The sequence below is a fragment of the Neofelis nebulosa genome, chromosome 2, assembly GCF_028018385.1.
Source record: "Neofelis nebulosa isolate mNeoNeb1 chromosome 2, mNeoNeb1.pri, whole genome shotgun sequence".
Taxonomy (NCBI): Eukaryota; Metazoa; Chordata; class Mammalia; order Carnivora; family Felidae; genus Neofelis; species Neofelis nebulosa.
In genome coordinates, this window is record NC_080783.1 from 55,495,626 (window position 1) to 55,521,571 (window position 25,946).

A 25,946-nucleotide genomic window follows, 5' to 3' on the forward strand; every position below is an offset into this window, starting at 1 on the left:
CAAAGCAGGTTCCAGGCTCCGAGCTGTCAGCACAGAGCCTGACGTAGGGCTCAAACCCACGAACCGCGAGATCATGACCTGAGCCGAAGTCGGATGCTCAACCAACTGAGCCACCCAGGCTAATAAAATTTATCTATTTTTCAAAATAAAATAAAACACTTCTAAGTTTCTAAGAAGATTTATGAGTTGGTATCATGTAGACTCTATATACACCATGGTGTATACAGAGGGAAAACTCTTCTCATGAGTTTGCAAATAAAGTCTATTTTGTGGTTCTGGGAATTCTTCCCGTTCCCCACCTTCTTTCACATCCAATCCACCAGCAAATTCTGTCATTAAATAAGCAAAAAACAAAACAAAACAGAACAAAACACCACCAACCAAATGAAGAAAGAAACAAAACAACAATCAAGCCTTTGGCCTCAATGAAAACTTCAATTAATTTAAAAAATTTATAGGCTATATCCTCTAGCAAAATACCATAAAAGAATTTTATCACTCTTCCTCAATAACTTAGACATTAGAAATAGTCCCTGGATCTAAGGTGAATTCAAAAGTGAAAACATATATTATATAGAAAAAAAGTGGCTAAAAAGAACCTCTGATGTAAAATGCAAACTAACATGGTGACTGGGACAGGTAGGTGGCTGGTATTGACTTGATGAACGGAGGATGAGCAGAGAGAAGTAGGGAGCTTTGATACAGATGCTAAAGTCCTCATTTGCTTTTGGTGGGGGGATCCATTCTCAAAACTCTGGAGATGTTAACAGAAGCTTTGGGCATGCATAGAAATGGACTGTTGGCACCTTCTAGAGTTTCAAAGGCCCATTTCTGATTTAGAAAAGCAGGTAAGAGACCAAAAGGAAGATGAGAGCAACCTACCTGGGAAGCATGACATTCAATGTTCCAACAGGCAGGATTTCCATCGACTTCCCCCAGAACTTGTTTTTCCATCTGATATCTAAACAACATAGGCAGAAGAGAAGAAATATATATTCCATATCTAGTCATTTATTCTATAAAAACCTAACATGTGTATCACACTCCACATTCCACAAAGAACTTTTGCAATCACAATTGATTCTATATTGTTGATTTAACATATCAAGTACCTGGGGATGGCCCACGGTGAAAAGATTAACTGCGAACCAAAAAAATCTACTGTCTATGTTTCTCCATGACACATGTCCCTTATCTGTTTCAACTAATATAACTGGGAAAAACTCAGAACAGTATGTGTATATACATGTGTGTATGAATATTCACGTCCACATATACACATAGACTCTACTGTGCTTTAATGTCTAGATAAATGTTGTTGTAAGTTTTAACTAAATGGTGGAAACAGTTAACATACATGTTAAAAATAAGATGTATAATAAAAATAATTGCAGTAAGGCAATACCATGGATTTATTTACATATTGATTTGAAAAGTTATATGATTTGGGAAAATAGTAAAAAAAGAAAATCTCTAATACAGAAAGTAAGTAAGATTTATGAGAAAATGAAATTAACCTAAGGAACATGTGCCTATGCTGGTTGTTAAGATATGGCCCAGGGCTCATATGATGTTTATCTCACATGATGGCTTTATGTGTTACTGGGGGACACTCAGGTTTGCTTGTGCATTTGTAATAACCACTTGGCCCCATTTTGATGGACTGTAAGTAAGGGAGCTTAGTGTGGTTTCCACAAAATTTCTGACTCTTTATTATGACCAAGAAATGACTTATTTTCTCATTTTGCAATCAAATACAGTCATAGTACTCTATCATTTTGTGTGTTTCCAGGTTGAGAAAGTGCATACGAGAAGAGGCATTCTGTGAGCAATGACGCTCCCTTCCAAACATGAAGGAACAATTTATACTTAATGGTTAAACGTACATATGCAGTTGACCCTTGAGCAACATGGGTTTGAAATGCATGGGTCCACTCATAGGCAGATTTTCTTTGATCAATAGGGTACAGTACTATAAATATATTTTCTCTTCCTTATGATTTTCTTAATAACAATTTCTTTCTCTAGCTTATTTTACTATAAGAACATAGTACATAATACATATAACATACAAAATATGTGTTCATTGACTGCTTATGCTATTGTTAAGGCTTCTGGTCAATGGTAGCCTGTTAGTAGTTAAGTTTTTGGAGGAGTCAAAAGTAACACGAAATTTAGACTGTGGGGGTCAGCACCCTAACCCCAGTGTTTTCAAGGGTCAACTGTATATAGTTTTCTTTCTAAAGGGGTTTTGAAGGATACCTGGGGGGCTCAGTCGGTTAAGTGTCCGACTCTTGATTTCGGCTCAGGTCATGATCTAGTGGTTTGTGAGTTTGAGCCCTGCATTGGGCTCTGAGCTCATAGTGCAGAACCTGCTTGGGATTCTCCCTCTCTCGCTCTCTCTGCTCATGCGCATGCACTCTCTCTCTCTCTCTCAAAATAAATAAAAATAAATAAACTTTAAAAATCAAAAGGGGTTTTGAAACTTGTAATTTCAGGTAAGTTTGTAACATTGTGATTAAACATTCTGGTTAAGTAGAGACTTCAATTCAAATCCCTGAGCCTCAGTGAGTTAAAGACCACAAATCAGCACAATGTTTACATATGTAAATAGACTGTGGCCATAGATGATGTGCCACAGAAACTTCTTTCACAATTAAGATCCTGAACACACTCAAAAAACAAGAAGGCAGCAGTTAGAACCTCCATATTATAGAGGGCAGATAATGAGGCATAATGAGGTAGAGTGATAGCCCTGAGCTGGCACAGTGGGCATGGAGCTCTGCTGTCCCTAGGGCTTTGTTGCCTACGTATACAATTTCATCTCCCAGATGGTTTCATGTTTAAAGCCAGGAAATCTAATTTCTCAAACTCAACTCCACACCAATTACTAACATTCTCCGAGTTCCAAAGGCAGAAATCTAACCTGAGCATAATGTACATTTAGAAAACAGAAACTGTTTCACTGGATTTTGAAGTTATAATTGAAATACAAACCTTGCCAAAACACAAAATTCTTGGATTCACAGTGACAGGCAGAAATGGGTGGATGGTGGCTAACCTGGTAATTAAAAACAAAAAAGAAGGCAATGTCATCAGTGTTAAAACTTCTATAAATGATTAAGTTTTTTGCAACATATACAGGCTACCCCGAAATAAAAAAGTAGTCAACTCATCCATCTCTGTTACTGAATTATTCTCAAAATGTGTAAGTAAATTACTGAATCAGTCACTTTAAGACTTCATGCTTATATAAACACTCTCTAGAGAAGTTACATACATTAAAAGATAAGCAAAGTGAGTTTTCTGGAAGCTGGTATCATACCCCACTGAAAGCAGTGGTTTATCAAAAAAGCTGTTTTCATCGTCAAACTGTCTTCCTATAGTTTCTGCACAGAAACCTCACTGAGTCCAGTTGGGCTTACCTGTTCTGAGAAAAATCGGAATCCCTTGTCCTCTCTAATGCATTCGTAAGTCTCCCCGAGGACAGGGTTGAATGGCTTACTTCCTGCTCTGAAATAGGTGGAGCAATATCCTGAAACTGCAAATGCAGCAATAAGAACCTGTTAAAACATTTAAGAAAGGAAAATAATATAGGAGAGACTACTTCCAGGTCTGTTCGTCCCTCATTCCTCTAGATTTTACACCCCCCTGTCAATGGGGGCTGATTTGGCAGCATTTGCATTCTCTATTATTTGCACAGGCTCTTCATAAACTCATGGGTAAAAAAGGAGTGAAAATGAGGCTCAACTTGGATGGGAAACAGCAGGCAACTGAGGCCGAGTATTCTTCATTCACCTGTCACCCAGTTTTTGGAGTGTCACAGAGTTCAATGGTTCTGACACCTAGTTTATAGGTTATGCCATTTGCATAGCTTAGTGCCATGTGCAGGAGGCTCGTGGCTGCTGGTGCTTTCTTTCCAGAGGGCAGTCAGGTTTTCCACAGTCATATGGAGTAGAGGCCAGGGCAGAGCACAAATAGGAGGCTATTTTTTCTGACCCAAGTTCTTGAACAAATGGGCTTCTTGGCTTTCAGGAAAAGCTAATAAAGCAAGGCCATGTAACGCTTCAGACCTATAAGGAGTGTGATACCTTTACCTCCTAACTTCAGAAACACTCATGACAAAGATAAGTCACAAAGCATATGTCTTCTATAGAGGTATCTGGAACTTTACGGCCCTGCCCAATTTACGCGAACTGCTTGGTGAGAGTGTTACGCAAAACCCAAAGATTCCATCCTAATGAATACTGCCTTAGTCCACATCTAGGGTTGACGAATCCTTAAAAAGCGCTGTTCTATTATTTATTACCATGCGCTCATAGGGGTCATCAGTTTCTGAAGCCTTGTCCAGAAGCTCACTGTATTCGATCTCCTCACAGAGATGCTGCAGCGTGTTGAGTGGCTCATTCAGCTCCACAGGCATGGAGACTTTAGACAAGTCTTTACCAATGTTGTTCCTCAAGATATTCCACAGGTTAATGTTACTGGTGTCAGGACAGGGAGCTGGAAGGCATGTTCGACGTCCATTTCGGAAGGCCCCTCCTGTAAGCTCCCCATTCAAGACTGGAAGAGAGAGAAAGACAAGAATCATAATAAAAGATACTTCGCTTTTTTGATTTCATCACATCTAGGAAGGAAACAACTCTTTCAAATAATTATGATTGTGATACATTTCCTACGCCTTCACTATACTCTCTCAAGAGTGAATGGAATTATTTCAACACAGGGATGCTAATAAATGCACAAAATGTCAACATATAATCTTTTTTTTTTAAACAAGGTATTAAATAAACTCAAATAATAGTCCAGAAAAGATAAGTCAAATTTTAAAAAAGTACATAGAGTGAATAAGAAAGACTCGAACTTTTGGTTTAAGCAAGAAGTAAAATTTTTTCATTTAAGCATCTACCTAACAGATTTTCCAACCATTTACCTCAGCAGATTGTACAAACATAAAATGTATTGAAGAAACAATTAGTAAGGAGAGAAAATGATTATTCTCTGAATCACCAGGGTTCTAACTTGGCAATAAGACAGAACAACCTGGAAGCTCAAAGGATGCCTACTTTGCCGAGAAATGTTGTCTGCAACACTGGTGTTGTCTTCAGATATATTATCACTCACATCACTGATGTAAGACTCATCATCTGAAGCCTAAAAAGGGAAAGCACACAGAAAGGATCAGAATTCTTGTTTCATCTCAAAAGGTCAAAAAAATCAAATGATTAAGAACAAACTGTTGTCCAAATAAATAGCCTGGGTCACAGGGAGAAATGGGCTTGGCCCACATGCAATGAACACTTGAGCGAGAGTGTGTGCCATCAGCCGGAATATAGCACTGCTCGAAAGCAGCCTTTGTTTTTTATTAAAAAAATGTTTTTTAATGTTTATTTATTTATTTTGAGAGAGAGAGAGACAGAAAGAGAGAGAGAAAGAGCAGGGGAGGGGCAGATAGAGAATTCCAAGCAGGCTTCCACACTGTCAGTGTGGAGCCTGATGTGGCACTTGAACCCACAAGATGTGAGCTGAGTAGAAACCAAGAGTCACTTAACCAACTGAGCTACCCAGGTGCCCCCAAATCAGCCTTTGTCTTTAAGTAGCTTCCTGCCTTAGTTGGGGTGAGAGGCTGCGGGAGGCCAGTACATAATCAGGTGTATTTCAGCATAATATAATAAGAACATGCAAAAAAAAGGAGGGCTTCTACTCCTCCCTAGAGGGGTCAGGAGAGGCTGCTCAGAGGAAATAAAATTGGCACTGGGTGTTGGAGAGGTATTTAGAAAGGGAAGAAGCACAGGAGGAAGGGAGAGTGTACACAGCTAAGGAACACGAGGGAAACATTCCATTCTAGGAATGCTCAGGAGTTGAGGGGCTGTGACAGAGGGTGGGATGAACAGGAGGAGGGTCCCACTGTGAAGGGCGTTTCATGACAACATAAAGGGATCCATAAAATCCCACAGAGTTATTACATGCAAGGGGATGACTGAGTCACTGTTAGTTTTCAGGAAGACACCTGGCTGCTTTGCCTTTGGGAGCTCAGCTAAGAGGATACTACATAGATCTGCGTAGGAGATAACTGACAGCTTAGGTTCAGACGGCCACAGTGAAGATCTGGAAGTAAAGCTACTTGAGAGCCACATTTGATGACAATGGACAAAATTTGGCAGATTATTTAGGAGTGAGAGAGGAAGATCCAGGGATGGGGGAAATCAAGAATTACGCCCCTCTGTATAAGAGAAAAACATGTCATAAAATGAAACCAAAATTTGCATGGGGATAAAGTTAAGGGGCAACATATGTACTAATACGGGGAGCTAGAAATGGATCAGGTAAGAAAACAGAGCAGGACAATAGAGCCACTCAGAAATGGGAATAACCAAGGTGTCTACTGTAGGCAAGAAAGCTGTTGGGGTGCCTGGGTGGCTCAGTCGGTTAAGCGTCCGACTTCGGCTCAGGTCATGATCTCGCGGTCCGTGAGTTTGAGCCCCGCGTCGGGCTCTGTGCTGACAGCTCAGAGCCTGGAGCCTGCTTCCAATTCTGTGTCTCCCTCTCTCTCTGACCCTCCCCCGTTCAAGCTCTGTCTCTCTCTGTCTCAAAAATAAATAAACGTTAAAAAAAAAATTAAAAAAAAGAAAAGAAAGCTGTTGATACACATACTTACTGTCTTGAAAATGGAAATAACGCTACATTTTTTTCTGCATATATAACAAAACATTCTTATTGTAAAAATTAGAAATTATGTGAGGGTAAACAGATTATATAAAAATGAACCATAATTCCATCACCTAGTGGAAACCACTTCTAACATCTGGATATTACCCCCAATTTCGAAATGCCTATAAAAACATGTTGATATATTTATCTTTAGATACTGAACAAGGGGGTCAGTTTATATACTGTGTTATGGTGTTCTGAATATATTTCCATTATAATAAATATACCTCTCATCTTTATTTGGAAAGTCAACATAATTCATTATACAGGTATAACACAAGGAACTTAGCCAACCTTTAAATGGTTTCCAAATTTTGGTGCAGCTGGGTGGCCCAGTCCATTGGGTCTGACTCTTGGTTTCCACTCAGGTCATGATCTCACGGTTTTGTGGGTTTGAGCCCCCTGTCAGGCTCTGCACTGACAGCGTGGAGCCTGCTTGGGATTTTCTCTCTCCCTGTCTCTCTGCCCCTCCCACAATCCCGCTGTCTCTGACTCTCTCAAAATAAATATACTTTAAAAAAAATGGCTTCCAACTTTTTATTATTACTGACAACACTTGGATGCACATCGTTGTAAGTCTATTTCTGTGATTCTGTCTGGCAATTTCATTAACATTTATTCCTAGCTGTGAAACTGCTGGATCAAATGGGTCACATTTAGGCTTTAGACACATGTTGCCAAGTTGCTCTCTGGAAAGATGGTAGTAATTTGTTCTCACTAGCAGCAGACGAAAACATCCATCTCTTTACGCCCACTTAAACACTATCCCTTTTTAGTATCTATTTACCTTATGTAGAAAAATTTCTTTTTAAATTCTGCATTTTATCTTTTTTTAAATTTGCGGTTTTTTTCCTTAAAAGTTTTCTTTTAATTTTAAAAATTTACATCCAAGTTAGTTAGCATATAGTGCAATAACGATTTCAGAGATAGAATCCAGTGATTCATCCCCTACATATAACACCCAGTGCTTATCCCAGCAAGTGTCCTCCTTAACCCTTGCCCATTTAGCCCATCCCCCCCACCCACAACCCCTCCAGCAACCCTCAGTTTTTTCTCTGTATTTAACAGTCTCTTATATTTTGTCCCTCTCCCTATTTTTATATTGTTTTTGCTTCCCTTCCCTTATGTTCATCTGTTTTGTACCTTGAATTCCACATGAGTGAAGTCATGATATTTGTCTTTCTCTGACTAATTTTGCTTAGCATAATACACTTTAGTTCCAATCATGTTATTGCAAATGGCAAGATTTCATTCTTTTTGATTGTTCTGTAATACCCTATTGAGTATGTGTGTGTGTGTGTGTGTGTGTGTGTGTGTGTATACACACACACACACACACACATCTTTTTTTTGACTTTAACTTTTTAATTTATATCCACATTAGTGTATAGTGCAACAATGATTTCAGGAGTAGATTCCTTAATGCCCCTTACCCATTTAGCCCATCCCCCCTCCCACACCCCCTCCAGTAACCTTCTGTTTGTTCTTCATATTTATGAGTCTCTTATGCTTTCTCCCCTCCCTGTTTTTGTATTATTTTTGCTTCCCTTCCCTTATATTCATCTGTTTTGTCTCTTAAAGTCCTCATATGAGTGAAGTCATATATTTGTCTTTCTCTGACTAATTTCACTCAGCCTAATAACCTCCAGTTCCATCCACGTAGTTGCAAATGGCAAGATTTCATTCTTTTTGATTGCCGAGTAATACTCCATTGTATATATATATACACACCACATCCTCTTTATCCATTCATCCATCAATGGACATTTGGGCTCTTTCCATACTTTGGCTATTGTTGATAGTGCTGCTATAAACATTGGGGTGCATGTGTCCCTTTAAAACAGCACACCTGTATCCCTTGGATAAATACCTAGTAGTGCAATTGCTGGGTTGTAGGGTAGTTCTATTTTTAATCTGTAAACTTGTTTTCTTTCACACATTTTTTAGTTTGTCATATAGAGTGCATTTGGCAAGTTTGAAATTTATTTTTTAATGTGGTTTTAGCTTTTTTTTTGCCATGTAGAAGTTTTAAATTTGTAGATAATAAAATCAATCAGTCTTTGCCTTTAAGGTTTCAGGCTTTCTTGCTGATGTTTTAAAAATTAAAGTTGAGGAGGATTAATATATTTATGGATAACAATGATAGAACTACTGTATATATAAATGAAGAATGATGGTTTTGCTTTGCACACTGAGCAAGTCTATAAAGATGGAAAATTAAAAGTAAAGTCTTTTCCTGATTCACATTTTCCCACTGCAACTGGTTTCCAGTTCTTATTGACTGTAAAAGAGCTGATGGTTAAATCATCATGGCACATGAAAGCCACCTTCCTAAGCTTGATAGAAAAAAAAAAAAAGAGTAAATCAAAGTCTTCCACATGATTTCTCTTTAAAAAGCTAATCACACCTAATTATGTTAGAGGAGACAATGCCTTCTTAAGCCAAATTCGTGTTGCATGCTTATGTACTGTTTGAACATTTGTTAAGATAACATTCATGTTTATCCTACAAAAAGCTATAAACAGCCCATTTCTCTTGAATTTCTAATCCCTCCCAAGCTAATCCATGATAAAAATGGTCCAATACCCATTTCCTTCTAGAATGAATGGTCCATGTAGAATGTAAAACAATTCTACAATGACAGTGGGCCCTGAGTAAGACCTACATTCTCATATGTGTGAGGAATAGCTAAGGCTGGGCAGTCTGGCTGTGGTCCATGTACATTATCTTGTATATAAAGTTAAGGCTCTGCAGTATTATAATAAAACAATCAATATACATTCATTTTCTTCCCAATGGTCAAGAAGTCCTGGGGACAAATATTTCTCTTTAAGAGCTTAGGGATTCAAAAGAATTCAGGAAATATATATATTTTTTTTTCTATACGTGACCAGGCATATAGTATTGTGGAAACAAGTTAATAGTAGAGGAAAGGACGTAGATCATTCTGGGAGCAAGAAGAGCATTTTTTTTTAAGGAGCTGAACATTCGTTAAATGAAGCGCATTGGTAGATATCACACAAAGCAGATTTTTTTCCCACTCATGGAAAATGTTAATGTAAGACAGCTAATGCCCAGATGTTTCTCAGATTAATCATGTGTTAAAGTGCTATAAGCATTCCTTCATTCAGTTAGCAAATATTTGGCCCCTGAAAGGCCCCAGAAGAATAGAAATTACAAAAGGCTGCAGCTGAGAAGAGAGAGCAGATTATAAAGTCTTTGTGTGATGACTAAGGAGTTTAGATAGTTATGTTAAGGACCCTGGAGAATAGGGACATGATCAGATTTCCATTTCAGAAAGATTAATCAGGCTGTCCAGTGGAAAATGGATTAGAGGGGCAAGAAAGAAGGCAGGAAAAGGAGTAATGGGGATTGATCAGGTAATCCAGTGGGGAGATGATGGAGGGTCGAATCGGAGTAGTGGCAGTGAAGCTGTAGGAAAATGTATGGATTTGGTAGTATTTAGGTGACAGATGTTACAGAGCCAAGGAGGAAATCAATGTGGTGAGTCCTAGTAGGGCAGATGGGGTGAAGGCCAATACCCAGGTATTTGATGTGAACACTTGGGTAGAAGAGCACTTAGATAAGCAATATGAGAAGTACGGGCAGGATTCTCCCCACTTGGGATATGTGTGTGTGTAAGGGGTTTGTTGATTACTCCATTTTTGGACATGCTGAGAGGTTGTGTGGCACACCCAGGTGACAATGTCTCACAGGCAGCTGGTTATGTGGATCCTGAGTTGACTCTTGCTCTCTCTTCAGACCTGTTCTCTCTCTGAGCTTTATTTATTTATTTATTTTTGTTTTTTAAATGTTTTTGAGACAGAGAGAGTGAGAAAGAGAGAGAGAGAAAGAGAGAGAGAGAGAGAGAGAACAAATGCATATGAGAGCAGGGGAGGGGCAGAGAGAAAGGGACAGAGAATCCCAAGCAGGCTCCATGCTTAGCACGGAGCTCAATGCAGGGCTCAAACTCATGAACCGTGAGATCATGACCTGAGCCAAAATCAAAAGTTGGATGCTTAACTGACTCACACAGGCACCCCTCTCTTTGAGCTTTAGATTTGAATACCCAAATGCTGGCCAGATAACTCCACTGAGAGGTCTGATAAATACATAATGCCTCAAAGTAAATGCATCATCTCTGTGTGCCCCCATCCTTCCCTCTGCCACTAGGTTCACTCTTCCCCCAGAGCCGGTACCACCATGCTGCTTTGGCTTGTGACATAAATAACCTGCTTCACATCCTCTTCATTTCTGTATTGTCAGTGTCTGTGACAAGTGGCACTTGGGCACCCAGTCAGTGTGCCTCCAAGAACTTGAAAATAGGGAAATTAGGTTGCTTACAGAGGGATAAGCTACAAAGTCATCGGATGATGGGTCAGAGCTCAGATAACATGGAACCAAGTTTGACTGTAACCTGACTGAGACGGATGAAGGGTGGTCAGCAACGGGAGGTCAGAAAAGAGAGACTCAGAAAAGAAAATGCTGGTAGCATGCCTCCAGCATGGTGGTCCCTGGGGGGTGTGGAGATGCGCAAATACCCCGTCCATGTGGCAGAGTAGCCCGATAACCGAGACAAAGCTGTGCGGGAGGCTATTACATTGCAGCCCTCCCAGCCTTTGGTTCCTTCAAATCACTTTTCCTGCTCCGGTTCCTTGCTCACCAAGCAATGTGCTGACTACAGTTAGGCTTCCCATGTGGGTTGGCCTTAGGGAAAGAGATATAAATCAGCAAGCATGATTATTCTGCCCATCTGATAGCATCTGATCAATTATCATTATGAATAATTAAACTAGTACTCCGGCTTGTACATGGGAGTCCCTGTGAATCTGTTAACATATGACTAGCAATCTGAGAGGCAGGTGCATGGCTTGGTGTGGTAACAAATTCAGTACCCGATACAAGAATTCTATTTTACCTCTCCCCCACTATAAAAGTGAGATGTGTTCATTATTTCTTTCTCTTCTCCACTTATTTTTGTTTCTAAAATTGCTCATAATTTCAAACATCCAAAAACAACTACAACTAATTGTCAGGATGTTTCCTTCCAATCTATTTTCTATGCATATGGAAATAACATTTATCAACTATTTGTTATTTAGCAACTATTTCACTTCCTTTTTGTAAAAATGCAGTACCAAATCTGCAACCTCAAATGACAAAAGTTTTAATCAACTGTGTGGGAAAGAGCTTTGGCTGCTTCTCCCATGCCAAAAGAAAGATAGGAAGGAAGGAAGGAAGGAAGGGAGGGAGGGAGGGAGGGAGGGAGGGAGGGAGGAAGGAAGGAAGGAAGGAAGGAAGGAAGGAAGGAAGGAAGGAAGGAAGGAAGGAAAAGAAAGACAAAAGAAAGAGAGACAAAAAGAGAGAAAAAAAGAAAATTCAAAGTATGCTTAACTAAATTTCTAAATTTCAGTTAAAGGATCAATTTCTGCAACATGATTAAGGAAAACTCTGTTTCCAAGACTTAGGAGCATGAAGAACAATCCAAAAACCTTTATGGGTACAAACTTCCAATTATAAAATAAGTAAGTCCTGGGGATGTAACGTACAGCATGTCAACTATAGTTAATAACACTGTGCTGCATATCTGATTGTTGCTAAGAGAGTGGATTTTACAAGTTCTCATCACAAGAAAAAAAAATTCTGTAACTATGCATGGTGACAGGTGTTAACTAGACGGACTGGGGTGAGCATTTTGCAATACATACAGAAATCGATTCTTATGTTGTACACCTGAAACTAAATAAGGCTGTATGTAAATTATACCTCAGTAAAAAACAAAACAACAAAAAAGTTTTTATGTTAGCCAGTGGTAACCTCCAAAACCCATAATTACCCAACTATATATTCTAGACATTAACCTTCTTCTTCTTTTTTTTTATTTTTTATTTTTTTTAACATTTATTCATTTTTGCGAGACAGAGACAGACAGAGCATGAGTGGGGGAGGGGCAGAGAGAGAGGGAGTCACAGAATCTGAAACAGGCTCCAGGCTCTGAGCTGTCAGCACAGAGCCCGACGTGGGGCTTGAATTCACGGACAGTGAGATCATGACCTGAGCTGAAGTTGGACGCTTAACCGACTGAGCCACCCAAGTGCCCCTATCCTTCTTTTTAAAATATAACTTATTATCAAGTTAGCTAACAAATAGTGTATACAGTGTGCTCTTGGCTTCAAGGGTAGATTCCCATGATTCATCACTTACATGCAACACTCAGTGTGACTCCCAACCAAGTGCCCTCCTCAAAGCCCACCCATTTTTCCCTCCCTCCTGCTCACCCCCCCATTAACCCTGTTTGTTCTCTGTATTTAAGAGTCTCTTATGGTTTGCCTCCCTCTCTGTTTGAAACTATTTTTTTCCCTTTCCCTTCTCCCATGGTCTTCTGTTAAGTTTCTCAAATTCCACATATGAATAAAAATATATGATATCTGTCTTGCTCTGACTTATTTAACTTAGCATAATACCCTCCAGTTCCATCCATGTTGTTGCAAATGGCAAGATTTTATTCTTTTTCATTGCCAAGTAGTATTCCATTGTATATATAAACCACATCTTTATCCATTCATCAGTTGATGGACATGTGGACTCTTTCCATAACTGGGCTATTGTTGTAGTGCTGCCATAAACATTGGGGTACATGTGCCCCTATGAATCAGCACTCTTGTATCCTTTGGATAAATTCCTAGTAGTGCAACTGCTGGGTCATAAGGTAATTCTATTTTTAATTTTTTGAGGAACCTCCACACTGTTTTCCAGAGTGGCTGCACCAGTTTGCATTCCCACCAACAGTGCAAGAGGGTTCCCATTTCTCCACATCCTCGCCAACATCTGTTGTTGTCTGAGTTGTTAATTTTAGTCACTCTGACAGGTGTGAGGTGGTATCTCAGTGTGGTTTTGATTTGTATTGCCCTGATAATGAGCAATATTGAGCATCTTTTCATGTTAGACATTCTCCTTCTAAAGAAGCTCAAATCTGGGATGTCTGGGTGGCTCAGTCAGTTAAGCGTCCGACTTCAGCTCAGGTCATGATCTTGCAGTTTGTGAGTTTGAGCCCCGTGTCAGGCTCTGTGCTGACAGCTCAGAGCCTGGAGCCTGCTTTGGATTCTGTGTCTCCCTCTTTCTCTGCCCCTCCCCTGCTCATGCTCTGTCTCTCTCTCTGTCTCTCAATAATAACTAAACATTAAAATAATAATAATAAAGAAGCTCAAATTCATGTCTCTGGCAAAGATGTATGTGTGTGTGTATGTGTGTGCACACACATGCATGCACACACACAGGTGTATAAATGGTGATATTCAAATTCTCTCATTCTTTCTACATTTAACTAGTTTCCTTCTACAAAAACAATTGCCATCAACTATTTGCTTACCCCGAAATACAAATTGTACAGGAGCATCTGAATAAATGCTAGATTCTTTCCTTTTATTCATCCAATTTAATAAGTAATAAGTTAGCACCCCAAAGTATTAAGTAAATGGGAACCAATGTAGTTTACATGTTTTGGCTTTCCTACAATTTGAGAATCTTATTATGATGTAAAAAAAAAAAAAAAAGTCCCATAGTCTTACTTTCTTTAACCCAAACTCATTATCAGAAGCAGTTGGAGTTGACACATCAAAAAACCTTACCTCATTCTCTGACGAACTTGCAGAGAGCAGCACCTCCTGGGCATCAAAGAACTCGGAGACAGACTCTGACATGGACAGGCGGCTTTCATTGGCTACCTGCTGTGACAGGGGGAGACTGACATGGATTTGTTCACCAGCCTACAGAGGAGAGAAGCACTTGCTGTCATTGTTTTTCCCTTGAAAGAAAACCTATTTGTTGAAATTAGACCATTATGTGCCAGGCCAGATTTCTAGAGAAATTCACACCATATGTTAAAAGAGTGGTGACCACAAGTAATTTTCACTTGCAACTCAGTAATGACCATTGCATACGTTTTCTTCTAATATGTCTAAAGAATCTGAAAGGCATAGTTGAAAGGTGTTGGTACTGTGACTCGATTTCAGATCTATGCTCAATGGATATTAAGTGGAGTTTAACAGCTTGAACCCCTATTAATACCCCGATTTGGTTGTGCAGACAGGTTCATTCTCATATACCTAGATCTGTTGTTACTAGCCATATTCTAACCAGTATACTAAATCTCAAGACATATTTGTAGAAGCCTCTAGATATGCTAAGAAAACAATCTATAAAACTAATTTTTGATACAGAATATAGAAGTCATTTTCCAATTTGATCATGGATTTTGACCAATGAGATAAGAGGACTAGAGTATTAAACCTATGTCAAATTATATTTTTATTCAGTAAGTCAAACTGTGTGTGTGAGTGTGTGTGTGTGTGCGCGTGTGTGTGTGTGTGTGTGTGTGCGCGCGCGTGCGTGTAAAATAGTACACATTTCAGGTTGGAAAGATTCAAACTAAGACTAAGATTCAAACTAAGATTTAACAATTTTTGAATGATCAAGTTTTGGAAATAATTTTGGATTCTGAGCAGGTGAGTGAGCCTGAGTATCACCAGATATCATGTGATATCAGCATGAAGGTGAGTGGACATAGGGTGGGAAATTTAAGTCAAAAAGAAGTTGTCTTGGGGTGTCTGGGTGTCTCAGTTGGGTAAGCATCCAACTCTTGGTTTCAGTTCAGGTCACGATCTCTCAGTTCATGAGATCGAGTCCCATGTTGGGCTCTGTGCTGACAGCATGGAGCTGGCTTGGGATTCTCTCTGTATGTGTCTCTGCTCCTCCCCCCACTAACTCTCACTCTTTCTCTCTCCCTCTCAAAATACAAAAATAAATATTAAAAAAAGAGAAGCTGTCTTGGGATGGCATATCCCAAGCAATTAGATGATAGAATCCTGGCACCTATAGATGTTTAGTAAAATGTGCTTCTGTAAATATGACCTTCACATTAGTTAAAACCCTTACCTGTTACATATATTACTGTATATAAGGCTCTAATATTACTGTTGAAAAGTATAAAGTCTCATGGTTATAAAATCATAATTTTATAAAGGGTTATAAGCAGAATTATATACTAAGTCTAGCCCAAATACTGAATGTTTTTCTATCCTTTTACTAATACCTCAAAAATTCTACTGAAAAATGGAATAATAATAGCACCCACCTCAGAGGTCATTGGGAGGGTCAGATGAAATAACACACGTTAAGTTGTTAGCACAATGCCTACCGCACAGTAAGCATTCATTCACTTGACCTCTGTTAGCAACTAATTATTAATTATCATCATCACTTTTAGTAACTGCAATAGCATCATTAGTATTATTGTAGCAAGGTTAGGTGATTTCTTTCCTAAGATAGGGCTTTCAAAATAAACCTTAAGAAAACTTGCATTTAGCACCCTCTCAGCTAAAAATGTTTTTTCCCCAACATTTCATGGGTCATTTGATGATAATGAACATTTCAAATGAAGACTGCGACAGACACAGGAAATTCACAAGCTGGAGTAGATATACAAACTAAATATTCAGTAGCATCAGATGAACATAGATATAAATAAAAAATAGACACTGATCACCAAGAAGAAATTATATTGAGCTTATGGACATCCCTCACTCTAAAGAACACTGGACTGTCAACAACACAAATACTTATGCAGAGAATCTTCTTAACATTGTAAGAACTGTAAAAAAGAACCCCCCACCCCCAAATATACAGTAGAATTAGATGCCATAAAATAAGTACTCGACATCTATTAAAAATGAGTCTTACCTCATCAGGGCTAGGAATAATATTTACACTGACAACCTGATCACAAATAATAGATTCTGAATGTATTCTGTTCAACCGACTTCTTAGTTCAGCATTCTGATTGAGTGCCTTAAAATAACAAAAATTGCACATGTAATTTCAAGTTAATAAGCAAGCATAAAGCAGAACAAGCACACAAATACACATTAGACAACAAAGTCTAGGATGTTCTTAGCTATAATTTGTGGAGTCATCATAGGCCAGATCCTACTGTTAAGAAGGAAATGAATGGCTCAGAATTAAGGTATTCATTTTTTTTTTTTTGTAAAATAATACTGCTGCTTAGTAGGTTAGTGGGTTAAAGAGTTCACAGATTTCATAAAAAAAAAATGATTCATGGAATTATCTCCCTTTGGAGTCAGGCCCATTACATCCAAACCCAATCTACCACCACATATATATTATGTTTTACAGCCTGGGATAAAAACTATGGATTCTTTCCATTTTTTTTTTGTTCTAGTTTCTAAAATTTGGAACTTGTCTCAGAGCCAGATAGTTATCCTAAAAATTATTTGGAAATGGAAGGAACAATGACCTGACTTTAATTTATAGAATTATATTTTATTCCAGCGAAAAAAATACTTGTATTTTCACTTCCTAGGAGCACATGCATATGACAGTATGGAAGAACTAACTCATGTACAGACCCAAAGGTGCCTTCATTGAGCAGTGTAGACCTTGACAAGCATAATAAAGAAGACATCACCGGAAGGAAACAAACTCCAAGTTATCAGCATCACACGACTTTCAACATACCCAGAGTCTGCATCAGTAAAACACTACCTGGCACAACAATTTAGTACGTGTGGCAGGAAGAGAATAGCTTTACATAAGCATGGTCTCCCTACAGGTGCCCTGTGGACAAAGGTACTGTCATCACATCAATGCATGGGAACATGTTCTATATACGTAAGACAGATGTAGCTAACTGGAATTACATCAAGGATCAGGGCATGGGAGAACAAAGCCCAGCGAAATGCTGGCCAGTTCCTTTGCTTCACATTAAAATCAGCAATTAGAAGATGGAGGTGGATGCCTTACGAGGTGGAAGATAAATGTCAGACTTGTGAAGGCATCTTCCCCAGGGAACAGACTACTGCTTTCTTCATATGGAGTGTATGGATGTAGCAAACCAACACATATACAAACATAATATAATTCTAACTCTGTATCCATTAAAACAACCAGGATAAATTACAAAGTGGCTAAACTTGACTTGCATTGAGTGGTACACAGTCTCTGCCCATGGAGCATAGAACAGCCTTTCCTCTCTCCCTGACTTGGAAATGGAAGGAACAATGACCTGACTTTAATTTATAGAATTATATTTTATTCCAGTGAAAAAAATACTTGTATTTTCATTTCCTAGGAGCACATGCATATGACAGTATGGAAGAACTAACTCATGTACAGACCCAAAGGTGCCTTCAGGCACCTGACTTTGGCTTTTTGAGGAGAAAATTGTTCACTTACAGCTTTTGGCTTTTGTTTAAAGTCTTTATAACCAGCTTGTAAAATATGTGTAAAATATAACACACCTGGCCTGGTGGGCTGCCAAGTATTGATGGATTAAAGGTGGGTACAGATCTTACAATTGTTACGTTTACAGATGGAAGGAAATGTGTCTAGTTCCTAAAACAGGGATGTGTTAGTTAGATAAAATGTGATCACTTTTATAGTAAATAAACTATGTACTTTAAAGGAAGAGTCCTAACATCTTTACAGTCTGCAAAAGTGCTCAGGATCATTTTTCCTAGAGCAAGGTCTCTGACACTTGGTATTTGAAAACAAAATAAAAAAACAAACCTCATTACTTCTATCCTTTGTGACCACTTCACCTATGCTTATTTGTTCTTTCATTATATCTTTGCCCACAAGTATATCGAAAGTTGTCTTGTTTACTGAAATATTTGGAATCAGATATATTTTACTGTCTTGTAAGTAGGAAGGCTTGTGATGGGTTCTTTGATGGGTTTAACTGCAGAATCATAGTCTTGACCTGATGGTTTCAGACAAATCTCTGCAGAGGGTTTCTCCAAAGTGACGGTACCTTTTGTTGTTGCTGGACAACACAACAGCACAAAATTCAATGGCAGGGGAAAATAACGGTTTTCCTCAGAGGAGGAGTTTTCAATACAGGCTTGCCATTTATAACACAGCTTGCACTATTGTTTGCTCTGGATATTTTGTTAAATTCTCACTTAAGCTCTTATCTCATCCAATGTTCATTAAATGTAATTCTGCCTACAGGTGTGTGTGAAGGCACGCAAGGTAACTTGTAGCCACAATATCCATAGGGGGTGACCTAAAAGTTCAAAAGGAAAGTTTTTATTAATAATACATATGCAGTGGTAGAAAGCAGGTTGTTGTCATATAGCCCCGAAAGCATGAACATAAATACTCTTCCAACTCTAGCAGCCCCAGCGGCAGAAGGTGGAAGCAGGCAGACAGCTAGCTAAGCGTGAAACAGTCCATTTCTGCACATCTTCCCTGGGCAGCTCCTCCTTTTGCCTTGATCACACAGACTGTTTCTGAAGTTTGCTACAGCTGAGTGCCATGAGCTTTGGGGTGCAGTGCTCTCTGGCAGTGCTTAGGGCCACCCTGAAACTCAACTATCTTCTCCGTAATGGTATCATGGAAATCTTGGGAACACTGAGGAATATAGGTATTTTCAGTGAAATGACACTATTAGTGATAACTACCATAGAAGAGCCCAGATGATGGCAGAAACAACGTTCAGAATGTACCCAAGGATCATGAACAGGGCAGAAGCAAGGAAAAAGGAGGTGGATCATCAGCTACTCATACCAGCCAATGAGCAAGAAAAGCTAAGGAGACTAGTTAGTGATAACATTGCTCTATCAGGGGCACGTGGGACCAAAGGCCTACCAGGGAGGAAGCACCCCAAGGCATAGGAACTGTCCTTGGATTCTTCACCAGGCAGGTTGTATGCTTATTCTCACCATTTGTTTTGGTTACTGAGCTTGGACTACACAAAAACTCTCTATAATAAAGTATTCTCATTTCCCCAGACCTCATGTCCTTCATACATTCAAGCTGAATATATCCAAAAAACACACCATTCCATCCTAATCTATAAAGGAAGTGACCATCTTGAAGTCCTGAGCCAGAACTGATGGAGTGTCCAAATCCCTACTGAGTTGACTATTAACTACCATTATCCACCCTGGCAGACAGTGGGTAAGAATTACCTTCGACTGGGTGAGACTCTGGCATATACATTTTACTGAACAGAACTGTGAGTTCTGGGAAGGAAACATGGAAGCCTGATGGCTGGAGAAGGATATGAAACATATGGCAAGATGGAATCATCAGGGACTTAAATCCTCTGGATAAAAGCAGAACTAGTTCAAAAGGAGTGAGAAAATCGGTACAGGAACTGTCAAAGCTAGAGCTATCAAGAACCAAATCCTGGGAATCTCTTTAAAATTACCTTGTGTTTTTAATTTTAGTACATGCTATTACAGTATATTTGGAAAATGCAAAAAGTAAAAAATATATATATTTAAATTCATACCTTATTACCCAATCAACCAACTGTTGGTAGCTCGGTATATTTCTTTCCAGCTTTTTCCTATACATTTTCCACATTATTTAATGGTTGCATACTTTACGTCTGTGCCTGCCACTCATTCTTTGCATATAAACATTTATTTTATGTTGCAAACTCTTCACAAATATGACTTCAATGGTTGTGATCATTTTCTATTATTAGATACTTATGGTATTACTGATTTTTACTAGAATAAGTAATGCTGCCCTGAATGTTTATATGCATAATGGTTTTCTACATTCAGCATTACTTCCTCAGCCACAGGCCAAAGGGTCAAAGATAAAATCTTTTTAAGGCTTTAAGAAATATTACCAAATTATGTCCAAAATTACATCAATTTACATTTACTGGATAGCTAAAAAGAGATATAAACAATTCTATGAAGAGTATCTTCATGTACAAATTTTGCCAAGTCTCAGGGAACTCGAATTCAGGAATACTCTTGGAAGTTTTATCTCAATAAATACCCCAGAATATTTATTTTGTGTATGTGAAATGTTGTAGACAGGAAGGATGGTAAATACTACAATTGGGATTTTAATCATGTACTATGTGCCTTAAGCCAATTTTTTGCTTACCTGTCCATACGTACCATGTTTCATTGATTCTAAGATGCACATTTCCCCCTACATTTAACAACTCGGAAGCACTGTCAATTTAATTGACCGAAGTTTTTGTTTTTCTTTTTTAGTAATGCACATAATGATAGTGCATCTAACAATCTGTGGTATATTGACTTAATGAAATATGGTGATTCTAGCTGGAATACAAGGGTCATATTCTGCCACTCACATTTGAATGGACCCAACACCCACTACGTTTGACATAAGCTGTGCATAGATTCTGGGGCCAGAGATCAAACTAGTAACAGTGTCAAAGTGTAATGTATTAAGGATAGACTCAAGTGAAGTCAAATATTTTATTATTATAGTAAACCTGGGGTACTGAAGTTACTTTAGTCTTATATACTATTTGATTTTGTTGTTCAGGATACTACATTAAATAGAACGATAGTGAAATTATAGCTGTGTGAAATAAAGTCATTTATAAAGGAAGAGAGACCATATACAATGCCCTGTCCTACAGGCTCAAATCCAACATCTGTGCTGCTTCTCAGGTGTAAAAGTTACTTTTAAAGTTTCATGGAGGTAAAATAACAGAATTATGTATGCCTTTGTGTACTCATAGATCAGGGAAGAAATACCACTTTGGAAGAGGAATTCATTATACTGTTCAGCCTTGAAAATTATTACATGCCTAAGGCAGATAACAATTTATGCTGAGCAGGTAGTAAAGAACATTAATTTCATGTATTTTATATGCTATGTGCCTTCTAAAAAGATGATGGAATTTGCTAGGTTGATATACTTAAAAACTTTATTGAAAAGCAGCATTTTGAAATTTTTACATATATCACACAGGACTTATGACAAATAAAAAATACACTTTAAAAATGTTAGACTATTTAAGAAGTTATTTAAACAGTCTCTCTCTCCTTCCCTCCCTATGGAGAGACTTAACTGGTCATAAAAAAATATCTAGGGGTTTAACTGATGACACTTGAATATGGATCAAAGCTGTCTTCAGGTCATCTAAAATCACACTATAATGTGAAGTTATGCTAACATAAGGACATACTCAGAACACTTGTCTCAATGTATGCTACTTAGTATCTTGTTCAATTCTGAGTGCCATGTTAAAAGAGGGGCAGTGAAAACAGAGTTGGTCAACCAGGATGGCCCCATCAGTTCACTGCTCCCCCCCATCTTCATCCTCTGCTTCCTTCCCTTCCTGACATGAACAAGCTGCCACAACTACCAAAGTTCAAGGATGACTTTCAGTCCATATATTGTTTACTGCTAAATCAGATTCTTAAAGGCCTTTACCTCTGATCTCAATGGTCGACACCATCTAAATTCTTTGGTTGCTTCCCCTGAGTCTCCATCAGAGGATCCTCTTTTTTTTTTTTTTTTTTTTAATGTCCTTTAACTATTAATGTTCTATATGGCAGCACCACTGACCCTCTTTTGTTCTGATTTATCAGTATCTGCAACTTCACCGATGTACCAGGGTATCCACACCCTTCTTTCTAGACCAGATCTTTCTCCTGAGCTCTACATCTATATATCTGATTGTCTGATGGATGGCCCACAGACACCTCACTCTCCACAAAACTCACTATTTATGCCTGAAAAATCAGTTTCTCTTGTATTCTCAATCTCAGGGAAAAGAACCGTCACTACTCTGTTACACAAGAAATCTTGATTCTGTCTCCTTGTCTCTCTCTAACATGCAGCTGATAACCAGCCATGCTGATTCTACCCCCCCCCCCCCCGCCCAGTCTTTGAAACTCATCCCCTCCTTCTACCAACCTGGTACTTCAAATACCTTAAGACTGTCCAACTGGCTTTGCCCTAATTCCATCCATCCTCCATACTGTACCAGAGTAATCTTTCTAATATACAGATATACACACTATTTTCAATTTCTGGCATTATCACTCACTAGTTAAAATTCTTTAAGGCCTCCCTAGCAGTGATGAGATAAATCTAAATTCCTCTGTGTGGTCCTCGATGAGCTGGTTCCCACCCACTTACTTAGCTATTTCTAGATTAATTCGTCCTTGTGCAACCCATGCTTCAGACACTATGAATTAACTCCCATTCTGCAGATACCTCTCTCCACTGGTCTAGCCATGGATAGTGATTCCCTAGAAAGGAGTGAACTGTCAGTAAGCTAAAATGCCTAAGCAAAAGCTGTGGTTGGTTCCAAAAGACAGTCCATCCAGCCTTAGGGGAGATGAGTACAGATGGCCAGTGAGGGTACAGCTGGCCCAATGGGAGAGTATGGACAGACACAAGAATGTGAACGCAGTCAAAATGCTAGGATGGCACACAACTGGAAACACTGAATTCTCTAGAGAATAGGGTATAACAAACTATCTTTATAGTACCAGATTATTTTTACATTTTGTGAGGATAAAATTGAGTGTTCTGGTTAAAAAAATGTATACATAAAATATATATAAAATAAATAAATAAATAAATAAATATATAACAGCCCCCACCCCCCCAAAAAAAACCCACAACAAAAACTCCACAACAACCCAACAAAAATCTTTTAACTTTAAGTTTACAGGCAAGTAAATTATGTTTTGATAAGAGAAGGAAATATAAAATTGATGTAACTCTGCTTTACTTTGCTTTTATCATGTTAGCATCAGGTCTTTCCTTGTGAACTGTTGCTGTCTATTTAGGTCCCATTCAAGGCTCAGTTCCTTCTGATCTGTGGCTCTGCTTAGAAGTCAGGGATCTCCCATTCTTCTGAACAACCAGAGCTCTGGAAATCTGCACCACCCATATGCTGCTCTGAAAGGACTATCACATGGTCCATTTAACTGTTTCCTTAGTAAATACTGCTTATCTCACTAACCAGATCATAAGCTTCCTGGGAACATAGCCAGGGCTACTTTCATCTTGGTGTTCCATACCTTGCACTATACCTCATATACAATCAATTAAATGAAATATAACAAATAAATGAATGAACAAATGAACCACTTTAGAAATTTCTCTTTATCATCATTTCTAACTTCATCTGATGCCCCAAAACATATCTCTATTTCTCATTCTCTGGTTTGCCAACAAAAAAAGCAAGCAAGCAAGAAACAAATATATTTTGAAACAATCAACAAAACTAAAAGGCAAAGACAACCTATGGAATGGGAGAAGATAATTGCAAACGACATATCTGATAAAGGGTTAGTATCCAAAACACATAAAGAACTGATACACCTAACTCAGCACCCAAAAAACAAACAATCCAATTAAAAATGGGCAGAAGACATGAATAGACATTTCTCCAAAGAAGACATACAGACAGCCAACAGACACATGAAAAGATGCTTTAACATCACTTATTATCAAGGAAATGCAAATAAAAACTACAATGAGATATCATCTTACACCCATCAGAGTGGCTAAAATAAAAACACAAGGAACAACAAACAGGTGTTGGTGAGGATGTGGTGAAACAGGATGCCTCTTACACCGTTGGTGGGAATGCAAACTGGTGCAGCCACTGTGGAAAAGAGTATGGAGGTTCCTCAAAAAGTTAAACATAGAACTACCTTACGACCCAGCAGTCATATACTGGGTATTTACCCAAAGAATACAAGAACACTAACTCAAAGGAATACATGCACACCTGTGTTTATAGCAGCATTATTTACAACAGCCAAGATATGGAAGCAACGCAAGTGTCCATCAACTGATGGACAAAAAGATGTGGCATACACACACACACACACACACACACACACACACACACACACACACAATGGAATATTATTCAGCCATAAAAAGAATGAAATCTTGGCATTTACAACAACATGAATGGAACTACAGAGTATAATGTTACACGAAATAAGTCAGTCAGAGAAAGACAAATACCATACAATTTCACTCATATGTGGGATTTAAGAAACTAAACAAACAAGGAAGAAACTAAGAGAGAGAGAGAGACAAACTAAGGAACAGACTCTTAACTATAGAGAACAAACTGTTGGTTACCAGAGGGGTGATGAATAGGGCAGGGGGGTGGAAGTGTGAAATAGGTGATGGGGATTAAGCAGTGTACTTGTGGTGAGCACCAGGTAATTACAATTAAAAATTTTAAAAAAATGTGCAAAGAAAAAAAAATACGTTTTCTTGTTTTTCTTAGCATAAGCTTGTACCACTAAGCCTCTATTGTTTAATACATCTAAAGGAAACATTGCAACATTTAGGGGGATAAAAGTATATTTTACATGTTTACAGGATGACATTTGTACATTTACCTAACCATTAGCTTGATCTTTCTGATACGTAATACTTTAAAATAATGATTCAGAAGATCAATTAACACAGACCGAGGATTCAACACATACGTGACATAAGGAGCCCAAGGCAAACCATTAAAATATGCTTATGAAGAAACCCCTTCGCAGACTGGCACAACAGTTGCTGCTTTGAATGCTTGAATGCTCATGCTCTTGAGTCCCCCAGTTTTGCACGGGAAGCAGAATATGCACCTCAACTGACAGTGTTTTACGGGTAACAAAAGTGTGGCCCAGGTAACAATACACAGTAGCATGAAACTTAACACTGAAAGTTAGCTGACGGTTCAGGTACATAAAACATGGTGAGACAGTTCAAGTCTACTTTCAGGGACGGAGGGAAACTATTCAAGCGGGAGCTGATCCACATGGAAAACCACTTACCCAGGATTTGCTTGCTCCTTCACTCTGATCCAAGGCACCAGGAAGTGAACAATATTTTATATAAACACTGAGTTCTCACACAAAAATCACATAACAACATTGAGATCTCAAAGGATGTTTTAAAAATGCAGTTATAGACTGAATGAAGAAATTATTTCAGAGGAATTGCTCAGTGTAAAAAAGCATTACATATAGTTTTAAAGGATTTTTATCAGAAATATCAACTTTGATATATATAAGGATTTGATTAGTATTAATCAATATAATATATATTGAATAATATATAATGAATATATTAAATAATATATTTTATAATGCACAATATGTCTTGAAATATATGAGTCTAGCTTCAGGGAGTGTAAGTTAGATAGGAAGAAAAGCCTAAAAGTATAAATCAGAAAAGAAAACAAAAGGTAATAATAATCAGCAATTTTCAACAGATTAAGATGCAGTGTAAGTGAGAAAAAATAGTAAGTGTGGAAGATTTAGTAGATTCTGTTCTATTGAACACTGGATGGAATATATTCTAGAACATACTTTAAAAAGAGTAAGCCAAGTATAAATGCATGATTCTTCTTTTAAAACCAGGGACTGCCTTATCAATGACCACTGAGAAGCATCAAA

At 38.3% G+C, this 25,946-nt stretch overlaps 1 protein-coding gene across 16 annotated transcripts in view; it reads right to left on the minus strand.

Moving 5' to 3' along the window:
• The window catches only part of OSBPL6 (oxysterol binding protein like 6), a 218,002-nt gene that overhangs the window by 11,818 nt on the left and 180,238 nt on the right, over positions 1-25,946 (minus strand). For 8 of the 16 annotated variants that reach the window (XM_058712846.1, XM_058712888.1, XM_058712811.1 and 5 more), the window contains 8 exons: positions 25,323-25,346; positions 16,450-16,557; positions 14,340-14,477; positions 5,067-5,154; positions 4,310-4,563; positions 3,426-3,563; positions 2,998-3,061; positions 883-961 (listed from right to left, as the gene is read on the minus strand). In XM_058712846.1, the coding sequence (XP_058568829.1) occupies positions 883-961; positions 2,998-3,061; positions 3,426-3,563; positions 4,310-4,563; positions 5,067-5,154; positions 14,340-14,477; positions 16,450-16,557; positions 25,323-25,346 (893 nt within the window). The remainder of the gene's footprint in view (positions 1-882; positions 962-2,997; positions 3,062-3,425; positions 3,564-4,309; positions 4,564-5,066; positions 5,155-14,339; positions 14,478-16,449; positions 16,558-25,322; positions 25,347-25,946) is intronic. The other 8 variants (XM_058712894.1, XM_058712853.1, XM_058712928.1 and 5 more) reach the window with 5 other exon arrangements.